Raw genomic sequence first — 14888 nt, 5'->3', positions numbered from 1 at the left:
AATTAGCCAAATGATCCCGCTGCTGACACTGTCCTGTGTGTGGAGATGAAACCGAGACTGTGAAGGCTGCTGCTGCTGCTGCTGCTGCTGGAGGGTACGATGATAAAGAGGGAATGTGAAACATCACACTTGGTCTATAAATATGCCCCCTCTGCTCAACGATGTTTCAGTTTCCTACTGGTGCATGACTGACTCACATAGTTGGGGCAAAGCCATGAAAGGCCTTGAGAGATAACCTTCATACGCAGACAGTGTGTGTGTGTTCATAGGTTTTGTTTTCTGCTCATGTAAAGTGTTATCAACTCAGTTTCCAAATGAAAACGTGCTGCATCATGCGTGTCTTTGGTTGACTGTTTGAGACATTTCCCCCATGGGCCTGTTTGGATTAATCGATTGATTGTCATAAATTTGCCCTTATTAGACTCCAGTAGCTCAACACATACCAGATAACAACAATAGTACATTCTTTATTTGGTAACTGATAGATTTATTCCGGTCGTAAAGTGGCCACTGTGTGTGATGTTTGATTTGTAAGTAAATTAGCTCTTAATTCTCCCACTTCAGCGGGTTATTCTAATAAATCATCTCCAACACACGGTCCTAGAGAAGGAGAGGAGAGGAAATGTCTGTAAGAGTGAAAGGTCGAGAATGAGTTAAATATAGAAGTTGGGGTAATTCTTGTGAGAGATCCAGACAGATTACAGATCAGTAAAGGCATCGGGAGCCTGTTGTTGGCCTTTAGGACCTGGAAATAATTTTATTTGGTCTTAGTGTTGATTTTACGTTCCTCAAAGTAGTTCTAGTTCATACAGCCCACTTTGAGTGGACCGGAGCAGCAAAACCTTTACATAATAACCTTTAGCCTAATTTACAAGACCTTTCTCTTTTTTAGTGATAAGAAGTGCACGTGCATTGTGAAAACGTTCGCAATTAATGAACCATGACAAAGCGGTTGATGAATAGTCTTTAGAAAATAAGGGCAGTTTAAGCAATGTCTCAGTTTTTCCACATTCCGGCAGTGGATCTACAAATGGACAAACATTTCTGTATTTTGGAAATGATTAAGAATATAGTATCTTACCTCTTTATGATTCAAACAACTTTCTCTCAGTTTTCTATAAATTTCTACTCCTGTGTAGTGATGGTGACATCACCACTTTGCAAAGTCATCCAGTGGGCCAGAGTCCAGTGGTTGACACTCCTGAGAGAAATTACTTCTTACAGCAAAATCCAGGAGTTCAGAGAGACAGTTTATTCGTTTTAAAAAAAATGAGTGGAGAGGCTGGAAACCTCCGCAAAACTCCGTTTCACTTAACAAGAACGGACGCAGAAAGAGCACTACTTTAGTGACCCCAAAGCAGCCTCTGCATCAGCATAATGTGCAATATTCTCCTTTAGAAAACAATGTATAGACTCACAGAGACATAACCCCCCTCAATCATCACTTATGGCCCATCAAAAATGCGTGGTGGTGTCTGTATCTTTTCACCCTTCCCTGTATTGTTATATTTTATCAATATTTTGCTGGATGCACAAAACGTCTGTGCTTGACGTCCTGGAAAAAAAGACTCAACTTAGAAACTATCTTTCTGGTGCATTTATGAACAGCTCGGACAATAAAGTTCTTTCTTCCTTGTTCTTTTTCCTCTTCAAGGTTCCTGTTTCTGTGTCAGCATTCTTTGATAAGCAACTTGCATAACTAAAGTAAAGACGCCATCACACACACACACACACACACACACACACACACACACACAGAGAGAAAGAGAGAGAGACACACACATTCCTGGGCCTTTATATCATTCAAATCATTCAAGTCAATCTTTCCACCGGTTTAACAGTACAACAAGCTCTGCCTGTATTTTCAGATCCTGCAGCTGCAGGCCTTTAAATTATCCTCCTAAAGACTGAAGGAGGCCAAGTAACATTTAGAAATGTCATGAAAGGTCGGTATTTAAAGTTCATTCAGAAAGGTTGAGCTATATGTGTCTGAAGCTTTGCTTGTGTATCTGTCGTCGAGGGTCCAAACTTGCCCCTAAATTTTACTGTATAGGAGAATTGCTGTGTCATAGTGACACATGCCTTTTTTGAGAAAACAAAGCCCTTTAAAACAATGTGCCCAATGTTGTGTGAATGCCAGGAAGCCTATTGGAGACACATTACATTTAAATGGCACATAATTGACGCCCTTCCCTGCCACATTGTGCTGGACTGTACACACTCAGAAGGCGTGTGGTGGCCAAATACTCACCCTCCATGAAGCCTTTCTTCTTGATAGAGCCTGAGAATTGCATAATAAGCCTTCCCCTGCACTCCTGCTCCAGTTATGTTATGTGTTTACATTCCTGCTTGGGGTCGAGCTACAATAGAAAAATAATGCATGGGTAAAGTTTTAATAACACAAGTGGCCAGTGCAGTTATGCAATACAGAGGGCCCTTTGTGCAGGATAGTTTGTGATTATGCAACACGATCTGTTTTTCTATTCATGGTTCACAACCGAGTTAGTGTTTAATGTTCCATTCTTTCTCTGTATGAGCAGAAAGACTTCAGATCAACTGCAGGACATGAACAATGATACATAAATCTTTCACAGGAATGCTAGAAAAAAGAAAAAAAAAACTATGAAAAATTTGCCCATAAAATAAAGACAAAGTTCAATACATCAGCATGCCCACACTGTAAAACATCATACAGAAATGTAGTGGAATAAACTAATACCTTCTCATTAACTTAATGTAAATATATACATTCTAATACTCTCAAGTTAAACCAATTTAAACATTCTAGTTTTTATGTTCAGACAACTTCAGAACTTAATAGTGGAAAAAAGAAATTTGACCAGCGAATTAGCAGACAATACTGAGTATTAAAAAAAATCCTCAGACCCCTCTGATTGATAGTTTGAAGAACACATAAATGAGAAATTTTTAATTGTTTCTTTTAATTAAAACAACACTAACTGTGATTATTGAAGACTAAACATCTTCAGTGTATTGAACTTCAAGTTCACTTAACTTATCTCAATTGGTTTTACATTTTCAAAACTGGCAATATGACTTTTAACCAATTATTCAACCCAGGTTCTGTTATCTCACTTTTTTTAAAAGGGACAGTTCACCAAAACATCTTCCTCTGACCTGTAGTGCTCCTTACTGTCTTGGCATGAGTTGCAGAGTTTTAGAGATACTGGCTGTAGAGATTTATGCCTTGTCTCAAATATAATGGGAATAAATGGCACAAGTCCTGTGTTGGTCCAATCACCAAAAAAGTAGCATAAAACTAAACTAACTACTATTCCAAAAATCTCAACCTAGTTGCTCAAAATAATCCACAGACCTTGTTGTGAGCAGTTTCATGAAGGAACTACTTTCTTTCTGAAGTAGAATTTGCTGGAATGACTTTCTTTCTACTAGAAAAAAAAAGTAATTCCTACATGAAACTGCTCACAACAAGGTTTGTGTATTATCTTGAGTAACCAGGTCATGTTTTTTTTGGAAAGAGACAATAATTTTTTTAATTTTAAAATGTATTTTTCTGGTATTTGGAGCAAGACAGGACTTGTGTCATTTAGTGCCATTATATTACAGAGAAGGCAGAAATCTCTATGGCCAGTATCTCCAAAACTGCGCCACTCATGCCAGAAAAATCTAGATGGATAAATATCACTACAGGCCAGGGGAAAAATATGTATGTTTGATTTTGGGGTGAACTGTACCTTTAAGGCAGAAGGGGAACTTACATTTTAAAGTTGAACCAGGTGAATGATTTAGAGTGCATGAACGATGATATACATAAATCTTTCTCTGGAATGCTAGAAAAACTATGAAAAGGCTGCCCATGAAGTAAAGACTAAGTTCAATATATCAACATGCCCAATTTGCACCCACCACATATCAATGCGACAACATGTCAGAGGTCATTTCTCTTTCTTTATTGTGGAACATACCATCCAATAAGCTGTGCCGACAGCAATAAGTCAACCAACTCGTGGTAGAAGATACTTTATAACAATCGTTTTGACTTTGAAACAAGTGCAAGAAAGAAGGAACAAAACAAAGCATAAAATAGAGAACAAAACGGAGCAAACAGACTCAAAATATCTTCCAAAAAGGACAAATCACCTGCAGCTTCTGCAAATGCAGACAACATCCAGTAATTGTTTGTGAACAACAAATTAAACGGCAATAAATATGCACTCTTCATTTTTCTTCTTATTATAGCATTTTAGCATTCTCACTGGTTTTGCATTAAATGTGCATGGAAGGCAATTTAGACTCAAATGTAGGTTACATCCAACAGCTTTGACGTGTGAATTTTCAGCAGCATAATCAAAACAGCTCTCACTCACTGGATCGCATGTAACAGTATACAAAGTCAGCCTCGCAACTCACATTTAATCAGTATAACATACTCATTAATGACCCTGGTAGCTTTTTCTAATGTGTTTTCAGATCATATAATGAGCTTAAATAGCAGAATGAGATGAATATCACTAATCTGCGTGACATTAGCAAACTAGCATATTTTTAAAGTAGCCCCAGCATTATATGAGGTCAACAATAAGGTAATAAATCACAACCTAATTATGGTCTGAGTCAATATGTTGTCCTAATGGGAAGTCACATGTTTGATAAATGGCACCATTTTCATAAAGGGATAGTTCCGATTACTTGAAATGGGGTCGTGTGAGGTGCTTATACTAGAGGAATACTAGCACAGAAGCTAAGCAGTGTGCAGCTGTGGACAGGGTCAGCAGCAAAATGTATTTCAGCCATGGAAAAAAAGGTCCACCTAAAAATCTAATTTAGTTTAAGTGTTTAGAGTATTTTCACCTCTTCACTTTGCCTTCAGACAGCCTTTTCTCATGGGAATGCGCTGTTATTTAAGTCAAATATTTGTCTCTCTAAACGAACCAAACTCCATACATGAAATCAGTCATTTTTTTTCTCTCAGAACATGTGAGGTTCTGGTCTACTGCTGCCTTGATCTATTACTTTGCTTGTGTTATTGTGTGACTTTGGTCTTTAAAAAGGTTAGTTCAGATTCGCCATAGTTGCACAATAACACAGACAGACTGATCAATCGAGGCAGCAGTAGATAAAAAACTGTTTTCTGCAAGGCGAAATGAATGTTTTTGCTAAGGGAGTCTGGCTGCTTTAGAGAGAGAAATATTTGACTTGTATAACACTGGTTTCCCATCAGAAAAGGCTGTCTGACAGCGAGGTAAAGGGGTGAAAATATTCTCAATATAGTTTACACTTAAACTGATGTTTTCAGGTGGTTCTTTTTTATATAAATGACAGCTTTCGTCCACAGCAGTTCATTGCTTAGCTTCGTACACTGGTGCACCTGCTGCTTCCCCAAACTGAGGGGAAACCTGCCGACTGCCATCTACAATAGGTAATACACTGAGTGCATAAGAAGTACCTCAAACAACCCCACTTCAAATGATCCAAACTATCCCTTTAATGGTAACTGACCTTTGGGAAAGTACATGTCACATGTCATTCTATAAATGTTTGCTAATGGTTAAATGTGCAATATAGATCGGGTAGCAATGGCATATTCACGGATGGCTTAGTGCAGCTCAATGGCAAGACAAAAACCTGACAAAAGAAAATACCTTTCTTTAAAGTTGTGGACACGGTTGTCTCTGTGTTTACACGGCATTCAGACACACCTACATCAAAATATGCCAAGTCATTGTGAGGGTACCTGTCTGGAATAACAATCAGTGAAATAAGACTTAAAAGAGCACAGCTTCTTCTCCACTAGCAAGGACACAAACCAACATATGAAAATGTAATTAAGTGCTTTCAATTTGATCTTTGATCACCATATACTCAACAGCTTCCTCTCTACCTCCTATCAGGACCAAAATAAGTGATATTATTCATACAAAATATGTATAAACCTTCATACATCTCAGGTTATATAAGTTTGGTACAGGTATGAAACAACAGCAAAAGTATCCCATTAAGCTCCATATGACAAATAAACTGATTTTTTTTTTTAGTGGAATACATCCACCTGAATGCATTCGCTCAAATCCTCGAGGGCACTTACTTGGCTACAACGTCACAGAGGAGTTACAGTATAAAACATTATAAGAAACATATTGAATTTGAATGATAAATTATAAATTTCCACATATACAAAATTCTGATGTTTTTACATATGCACATATTAACACAGGATCATCCGATCGGTCACTGGTAGTCCAACAGTTTCTTAGAAAGAGACATATTCCTTGAAGGTCACAGTGAGGCTGTTTGTCGTGATATCAGTGATTATGATATTTCCCATAAACGGGGAGATTTTTTTAGCAGGTGCTTCTTTAGATTTCTCTGTGGATTTTTGTGTGTCCTCTACTACAGCAGGTGTGTCTTTGACAGCAGGCTCAGGCTCCGGCTGTACCTCCGGCTCCACCTGCTTCCTAGTCTTTGGGCAGCTGAGATCCATCGGCTCCTCTTGGCTGCCGGAGTCCATGACCTCGTATGTACATGTCAGACTGTGGCGTGGGCCACTACAGTGGAGGTCCATAGGTTTGTCCTGAGGCGGAGTGACCACAGTGCTGGGGACACTGAAGCTTCTGGAAGTCAGGTAGGCTTTAGAAACACACCTGTCCTCCACGGGATCTGACAGCTTCCGCTTGCGGTCGCTGGGAAAAGAAGGGATCCTGATGTGGTCGACAGCTGTGGGGGTCAGAATGGTGGCGTCAGCAGCCCATGATGTTGTAGGTGAGCTAGCGGTCAACTGAAGGGGTAGATCGTCTGGTAAATCAGCCTGACCACGAGCCACTTCAGTATTATATTCCTCTGCTGTACTCGGCGAAGGTTTGGAGAAATGTCTGTCCTTTTGGGAACACTTTATCGGATGCTCTGCAGCAGGAACAGAGCTGCCATTGCAGATCTCTTTGGGGATACCGTTCTCTGGGTAATCCAATATTTTGGTTGTGTGTGCTGGATTGTTTTCCAATGGTTTGGAGTTTTGGGGTTTCTCTTCACTGGATGATTCCCCGTGTTTACCCTTTGCTCCGTGAACTTTGTTACTGTCCATGTATTTGCTCATGACAATGACAATACGTCCATTCTTGTTTTTGTTCTTGATTATCTTCATTTTGCTGCTAACAGCGCTAGGCAGCGTTGCGTCTTTAGGATTGGGTTTAAGTGCTTGTTCGCTCTCTGCTTCCTTAACAGCTGGTTTCCTCACCTCCACGGCCAACTCTTTGACTTTGCTCAAGCAGCCTGTGTCTTTGTCACGAACCCATTTCTGCTGCAGGGCCAGTGGTAAGTTCCAGCCAGGATTTGCTGGTTTACTGGCTGGTTCCTGAACTTTGACCACCTCTTTGAGCCTGGAAGCCTGTGCGTCGTACATGTTCAGGTCAGGCTCGTAGTGGTGGTGTTTCTTGCTGTTGAGCTGGTAGATGAACTTTTTCTTGCTGTTGGTGAACTGGTCAGCAGGCACCTCCTGGCTGCTGGGCTGGTACTGATGGTGCTTCTTGCTGTTCAGCTGGTACTGCTGAGGCTGGGGCCGCTGGATCTGGACGGGATCGGACTTGAGGCCACCATCTGCATCCTGAGATGATTCCTCGAAACCTGCAGGAATACTGGATCTTCTGGCAAAGGAAGGTACCTTAAGGAAACAGAGAACACACTGAGTTTAACACATTTTCATCAAAATCTTACTGTCAAATCAAGAATGTTAAAGGGCAAATGAAGAGACCTCAAAATGGATTGACGTTGTGGGATCTCTTTAAAAGGCAAGTCCATTATTGTTTGTTGTTTCCTCAGCCCTTCTAAAGACATTTTCTCACATGATATGACGTAGGTATCTCCATGATGACACTGCTAAATAAACCACTTAGGATGAGGAAGTGGAGGGCATCAGCACTTTTAACATATGCCACTGCTTTTGCTAATGGATGAGTGGGAGTTTCCATTTGAAAAAAACACCACAGATAGAGTGTCACCCTTTAAGTAATCCTTTAATCCTTTAATATAAACAAAAGGCAGCCAAAGTGTTAGAGTACATTAAAGGGGTTCCCCAGTGATTTAAAATTGCACTTTTGTGAAGTTGGGGGCTCAAGAGAAAAAAGAATGGTCAAGAATCAGAGCAACAGAGACCTGAGATATCCTGATTTTTGTTTTACCCTCCCTACCAGGCAAATCGCTATGTCTTTCAAACTTAATATTCCCATGTTGTAACACAAGGCTGGGGGCATTACACGCCTGTTTTCACTGGCTGAGCGTGGATGAGAGCAACCCATCCAGGTACTAAACTCTTGCATCTCCTTTTTGAGTGAAAACATCCACTCTAATTTGACTGGTGGTAAATATAAATTCCGAGGTCTTTGCCAGTTTAAACATAAAATACAAAAACTGCTTACGGGTCGATGATTGTCCTCCATAAAAGAGGATGAACCTGATATATATAACAGACATAGATATATATATAACTATCTTATGTATGGTTGCTGTCATCCGTAACAAACTGACTGTGCAAATCTGCACACTGAAATTAAGATAAACCTTAAGTTAACAGGATGCTGAAGCCCATCAGAAACTATCCAATCAGTGCCCAGCTTATGACCTCCCTCCCACCATCTTGTCCCCTCCCCCTCCTCCTGTACAGGCTGACCCCACGGGCCGTCAGAGGGGCACTGCAGCGGAACGCTCAAGACGCTTTGGCTGTGACCTGAGGTCAGAGAAGTGCCACCAGACATGTCACGCTTTATCCCTGATCGCTGGCCACGTGTGACTCTGGCAGAGTGGTATGCCTCTTAAGGAGTGACACTGCATAGCAATCAGCTTCGAGTCTCTCAAAATATATAATCACATTTGGCTAAGAATACGGCCCTGCGAAGGCCTCAGCTAACATAGTCAAAGCACGGCTAGAGTTCTACTGTCAGCCATCTATTTTTGTCCTGGGAAACATCTGCGAACAGGGAAACGAAAGAAAACGTTCACTTTGTGCAAAAAGACCCTCCAGTTATAAGATCTCTCTTTAAAGGAGAAATCTGTAATATATTTACTGTTGCAAATCATATAATGTCACTGATATGTCATCAGAGATTAAGGAAATGCTAAATTTGTTTGGATTGGTCAATTAATAGATTTGTTGATCAAAAGAAATTTAGTTCCTATTTTGACATCAATTAATCCTTGCAGTACAATATGACAAACATTTGCTGGTTCCAGATTCTTAATGGAGAAATATGCAAACATTTACTTCACTAAATCATTAAATGGCTGTGATATATAATCAGATTTGCCCCTTTCATATTTATTAGAGTTCAAATTAATGCAGAATGTTTGCTGAATGAGTGTTTATGAGTCGTAAACAAATCATTAATAATCTTTTAGAGGGAGTAGATGTTAGAATGGCTAAAATGAGCAATATGTTAATGGAGTCTGGCAGGCAGTTACTGAACTCCATCTCCAGAGTGTGTATTTTCAGTGCAGTGGGCTTTTGTTTTCCGGATGAGGGGCTTGACGTGACATCAACCGCAGACTGATAGTTATAAACATCTGATAAATTGACAGTGTAGAACTTATGCTGACTTGTTATTGTCAAATTACAATGTTGTGCTCATCTTGTGCTCTTGCAGCCTGCCTGAGCTTCCAGTACCTGGAGAAGAAAGGGAATTCACTTCAACCATAGACGGTACATCAAGTAGATATTCAACCAATTTAATACACCGTCTATGGCTCCAACTCGCTATTTGGACAGCAATACTCATTTTTGGATGTGCAAATGCTACATATAGCTGTTTCTCAAAAAACAAACAAACAAGAAACTGTATTTTTGCATATAGAGCTATTAAATATTGAACATGCAGATAAAATGAGTGTACTCGAGCAACGCTTACATAACCTCAGGCAACCAGTCTGGTTTCACGATGAGTGTGGCGACAAATCCAGCTGTAAAACCCCATCCTCTCTGTCTTTCTCAAAGACATCTATAAATATCCCCGAGCATAATGACGGCCGCTCCAAAACACCTGACGGGTCCTTTCCCCTCCTGGCCTCTCATAGAGTGAAACAGGAAAGGCAGGACATTTTCCCAGAAACCATTATGCATGTGATGATGATGAAGATGATAATTACCTGCAGTAAAAGATGTTTTGGTTTTGGCCCCCGTTTACGATATCCCATCAGCTGCTCCTGCCTCTCTCTGTGAAAACAAAACATAATTACATTTTCTTGCACCATATAAAACATCTCATTTGACAGACAGTGTTTCACCTTTTTACATTAAAAATCTAATTACAACACACAGAAAATTACAGGTTTGGCATTTAGACTATTTGTTCGTTTTCTTCCACCTATTCAAGGTCAAAAGAGGAATTTTGATTTGGAGGACTAATGAATGCCCACGTGTGACCTGCTGCAAAGCATTATGGTCCTTATTTGCATAGCTCTCCATGGTAATCGGCCCATTCCATATTCTCATTATCCTGGAGAAATTCAATTAAGGCTACAGCAGGGAAAATCTCTCCCTGCCTTTCAAACATCCCGTCTCCTTCAGCACGCCCTTCCTCTTCTTACATTCAATCTCTAATTAGGGTCATGAGGTAGGGATGATATGGGATAAAAACAACATTGTGAAGCACTTCTGGGATGCATGCTGCTGTTGAAAACATGCAAACCACAATGCGTTGCGCAAAACAACGTCTGCACTCTGAAATGCAGGGCCGTAAATATCAGACTAATAACAAACATCTCTTGGAGCAGTTTTTATTGAGGGAGGAGAGAGCAGAACATGTTATTGTAGTTGCACTGACTAGACCAAGCACTAGGCTGACTGTGAAATATTGCTCCCTGATATAAACCTTGACTCATCATTGGCTCATAAATAACCAGCGGTGGGTGAAGGCCGGCTCCATGTAGGCTAACCGGGCATGCGTGAAACCCAGCCTATTGTTGGCCTCTTGCTACAGATGTTCAAACGATCAGAGCTGCCAGAAAATTGTCACAATAAACTGTCTACATTTTAATGCTATAATGTGTGCGATTTCAAACAGCGTCCAACGGGGTGACCCCTATTCACAGAAGATTTGGCAATTACAGCCTCCCTTGTCGGATCCCCTCCCCCATCCTCTGGGAGCAGAGAGGAATCCACACACACAGTGCAGAGGCAGCACTCCATGACCATCAGCGCAGAGCCAGGCACACACACACACACACACACACACACACACACACACACACACACACATACAGCCAGGCAGCGAGGCAGGCAGGCTGTGGGGGAATATGAGAGCGGTACACTGGAAACGCTGGAGAGCTCTGCGTGTCAATTAGCCTTTTCAGAAATGCGAATTCCTTTCCCCAGCCATCATGTCTTTACCCGGTCCCATGAGTGGCCTGATGGCCTACAGAGAGAGCGTATCTCAAAGGCCTCATGGGTCCAGACAAGATATGGTCGTGCATGTGCTGCAGGGCTGAAATGACAGCAGCATTTGTATTCATTAGCATCTCGACCTCTGAGATTGACATTTATGCCTTTCTGATTATTTTACAGGCCATTATTAAGCTTACTGCTGACCCCAAACTGACAGCAGGTTGAACATTTTATGCATCCAAGATGCAATATTTTGTTTCCACAAGGTTAAACAGAAAATAATGGCAGAAGTTGCTGTGCGATGATGTGTCAAAACTAGTGTAGCTGAACGGTTTTCCCAAACTTAGATTTTCAAATTGTATCTTTAGCCAAAATGGCCGAAATGATTTTTTGATTCTAAAAATGTTTTGGAACTATTTTTTTTCAGCTGAGTAAGTGTTACTCGACTAGCAAGCAAGACATTGGCAGATCATTTCTATATTGTGTCGGTCAGTCTAGGACCACATATGTATGTCTGCATGATGAGTAAATCAGATTCAATATCTGGATGTCTGGCTATCTGAGATTTTTTTGGACATTCGTGAACATGCAAGAACGATGGCAGTAATAAACATGCAATCAATTAAATATTTTTCATTTGTAATATATGTAATTTATTAACATATTTATTGTTGTTTTATGTGCTAAATTATGGCTAATGCTACTGTGGACATCAACATTGGAGATTCAGAGGATGTCATTAAAACTCTCACATTGCCTCCTCAGTGGACGTCTTTTCAACATAGGACAAGATGTTCAAAAGATGTCTTTGGGCTGTATCTTTTGCTCAGTAGGATCAATGCAGCTCTTGTAGTGATGAGAATCCCATGATGCAGCAGTTTGGCCTTCTCACATGAAACCACGACAAACTGCACCTGTTCTGCTGAGGCTTTACTAGGGCAATATATTTATATTATATGGATACTGTGATATGAGACTAGATATCATCTTAGATTTTAGACATTGTTATATCATGATATAAGTGTTGTCTTTTCCTGGTTATAAAGGCTGCATTGCAGGAAAGTGACATTATTTTTTTGAACTTATCAGTCTGTTCTAGTTGTTAAATAATTTCACACTTAGTCATTATATCCACATTACTGATAATTACTTAGCAAAATGAAGTGTTAATATTTTGTTTTGTGAATGCACCAATAGTCATTCCTAACATGAACATGCAGGGTCTGTGCAGATACAGCCACCACACTCATTCAGTGTGTCATACATGATGACTGAAAGAGATTACATTTATATTAGTCTATTTTTTTTTTTCTAGGAAAATGTTGCATTTTATGCCTTTAATCAACTAATCATTGCAGCTCTCATAGGAATGAGAATCTCAGGCAGCAGTTTGGTCTCCCCATATGAAACCACAACGAACCGCACCTGTGCAGTCAAGGCTTTATATTTGCAACACAAACTAAGTGCTAAAAATATGACAATAAACAAATATTTGTAGTTTGTTTGTTTCTATTTTCATTGGTCCATCATGCACTTTCTCGGTTCTCTGTGTGAAACTGGGTCACGGCATGCAACGGGCCCTCTGATTCCTGACGCAAAATTACGTAATAAGACGACCATTTGTTACAATTTATAACACACATTAATGCATATCTCCGCGTGTCCGATCGTTTCCATTAGCATGATTTAGGAATTCTCACTACCACATCCCCAGCCTTTTCCCCTAGAGACAGTCCTGTGGGGAGGAGGGGGAGGAGGAGGAGGAGGAGGAGGAGGGGGTCAGTGATAGAGTTACTGGAGCGCCCCTCCTCCCATGCCCATATATGGTCATGGCTGAAGTGGAGGCTGCGCGGCCTCGTCCGAAGTCCACATCTCTCTCACCTGTGTTGAAACGCGACGAGGAGCCGCGGGTCAAGGATGTTCTCCTCTGGTTCCCATGTGTTGTATCTGCAGAGACGAAGAGCAAACAACTGTCAGAGAGCCGTCACATGTGCACACTTCCTTTTCTAACTGACACTCACTCACTCACAAACACACACACACAGGCCTCAACCTCTGTCCCTTACACACACACACACACATTCCCACATCTTCACCATAGCTGTACAGCCCGTCCCGAGTGGACAGGTGAGGTAATTTAATGTAAAAGATGTGTTTTTGTGGATTTTTACTCCAAGATTAATAACGTCACACTCCCGCTGCAGCAGAGCAGCCGTGAGGACATGCAACTGCGGCGCAAAAACAAACAAATATTCTGTGTATGTGCTCTCCAACCGGTCCTCCAGCACCAACATACAGTCGGCCATTTTAACACCACTGTCTCGTAAATTCGCTGGCAGAGCAGAAATAATTAAAACGGGATTACATGGCTGTGCCTACCCCCTTCCCTCGCATAAATTAGTGAAGGCATCCGCGGATACACTGAAACACATACCAACCGCGCTCTCCCAGTTTACACACACACACACACACACACACACACACACACACACACACACACACTGTACATGCACGCCCTTGATGAATGCCATTTTTAAGTAACGACACTTAATTTCGTTGCATATTTATGATGCATCTTGTCTCAATGACTGCAAATGTTGCATTCGGACTTACTTAGGAGACCAGCCTCGCCACTTGACCAGGTACTCTATCTTGCCCTGTGATGGTGGAGGAGAAGGAGAGAAAAATGTTGGTGAGGCTCACGTCAAACGTCCGGAGCGCTTTTTTTTTTTTTTTTTTTTTTTTTTTGCAAACACTCTCCCTTCTCTGTTACCTTGCGGATGCGCTTCTTTTCGATGCCCTCCACCGCAAAGACGTGCTCTCCGGCGGCGGGGAGCTCCATTCTCGCCTGAATCCGAACCGATCGCGAGGGGGACGAACAGGGGTAGTAGGTGAAGTAGATGTTGGCTACGGCACCGTCGATGTGCCTCCCGCTCGGTGCGTGCTGTGCTGTGCGCGCTTGGTAGTTTTCCAGTTGTATCCAAACCCAACTGTATTCCCTCCACCTCTCTCGCTCTCCCTCCTCTGCACACACTCCTCCTCACACAGTCCTCCTGGCTCTGAGCGTACAGATATTCACAGTGGTGGTGCGGCGGCGAGCTGCTCTTCTCGTGCAATAGCTCCAGCTCGGTGCATGACGTCAGGAGAGGGGAGGGGGAGGTGGAGACCTTGCACAGAGGTTTGGGTTTATCCCGTGCGTACTGGACTGTAGGAGGGATGTCTGTAAATTCAAATCAGCCACTCCGTTACTGTCACAGCAGCACATATGCATAAAATCCACTTGTGCAGTTTGATTTCGATAGCGAAGCTGGAGGGAACTCCTCCTCCTCCAACAGTTGATGTACTATTCATGAGGGGAAAAACACTTGGAGTGGTTGATTCAAGTACATACCATGCGTGGATGTTAATTAACAGTAGATGAATTTTAAATAGATGCATAGACGTGTGAGAAAATATATACACTTGAGTATCTTGAGATTATGTTCTGCGATATAGATGATCAAAAACACTATATTGTGATATCGTGATACATACATAGATT

At 41.3% G+C, this 14888-nt stretch overlaps 1 protein-coding gene across 1 annotated transcript; it reads right to left on the bottom strand.

Moving 5' to 3' along the window:
• Positions 1 to 5112: 5112 nt before the first annotated feature.
• On the bottom strand, positions 5113 to 14591 carry cbx4 (chromobox homolog 4 (Pc class homolog, Drosophila)). Its single transcript, XM_084744810.1, has 5 exons — positions 14121 to 14591; positions 13961 to 14004; positions 13229 to 13294; positions 10111 to 10177; positions 5113 to 7636 (listed from the first exon to the last, which is right to left on the bottom strand). The coding sequence occupies exons 1-5, from the start codon at positions 14187 to 14189 to the stop codon at positions 6233 to 6235; spliced, it is 1650 nt and encodes a 549-aa protein (XP_084600936.1). The 5' UTR covers positions 14190 to 14591; the 3' UTR covers positions 5113 to 6232.
• Positions 14592 to 14888: the final 297 nt, after the last annotated feature.

Source organism: Lutjanus erythropterus, chromosome 19 (genome assembly GCF_056507025.1).
Source record: "Lutjanus erythropterus isolate fLutEry1 chromosome 19, fLutEry1.hap2, whole genome shotgun sequence".
Lineage (NCBI taxonomy): Eukaryota > Metazoa > Chordata > Actinopteri > Lutjaniformes > Lutjanidae > Lutjanus > Lutjanus erythropterus.
The sequence above is the reverse complement of the archived record's forward strand: the minus strand, read 5'-3'. Positions and strand labels throughout refer to the sequence as shown.

Excerpts from the sequence above, each read along its gene's own strand:
- cbx4 (XM_084744810.1), bottom strand. The coding sequence starts at position 14,189 with ATGGAGCTCCCCGCCGCCGGAGAGCACGTCTTTGCGGTGGAGGGCATC. Across the intron at positions 14,005-14,120 it reads AAAAGAAGCGCATCCGCAAG|GGCAAGATAGAGTACCTGGT; the intron begins GTAACAGAGAAG and ends CCACCATCACAG. Across the intron at positions 10,178-13,228 it reads CTCGTCGCGTTTCAACACAG|AGAGAGGCAGGAGCAGCTGA; the intron begins GTGAGAGAGATG and ends TTGTTTTCACAG.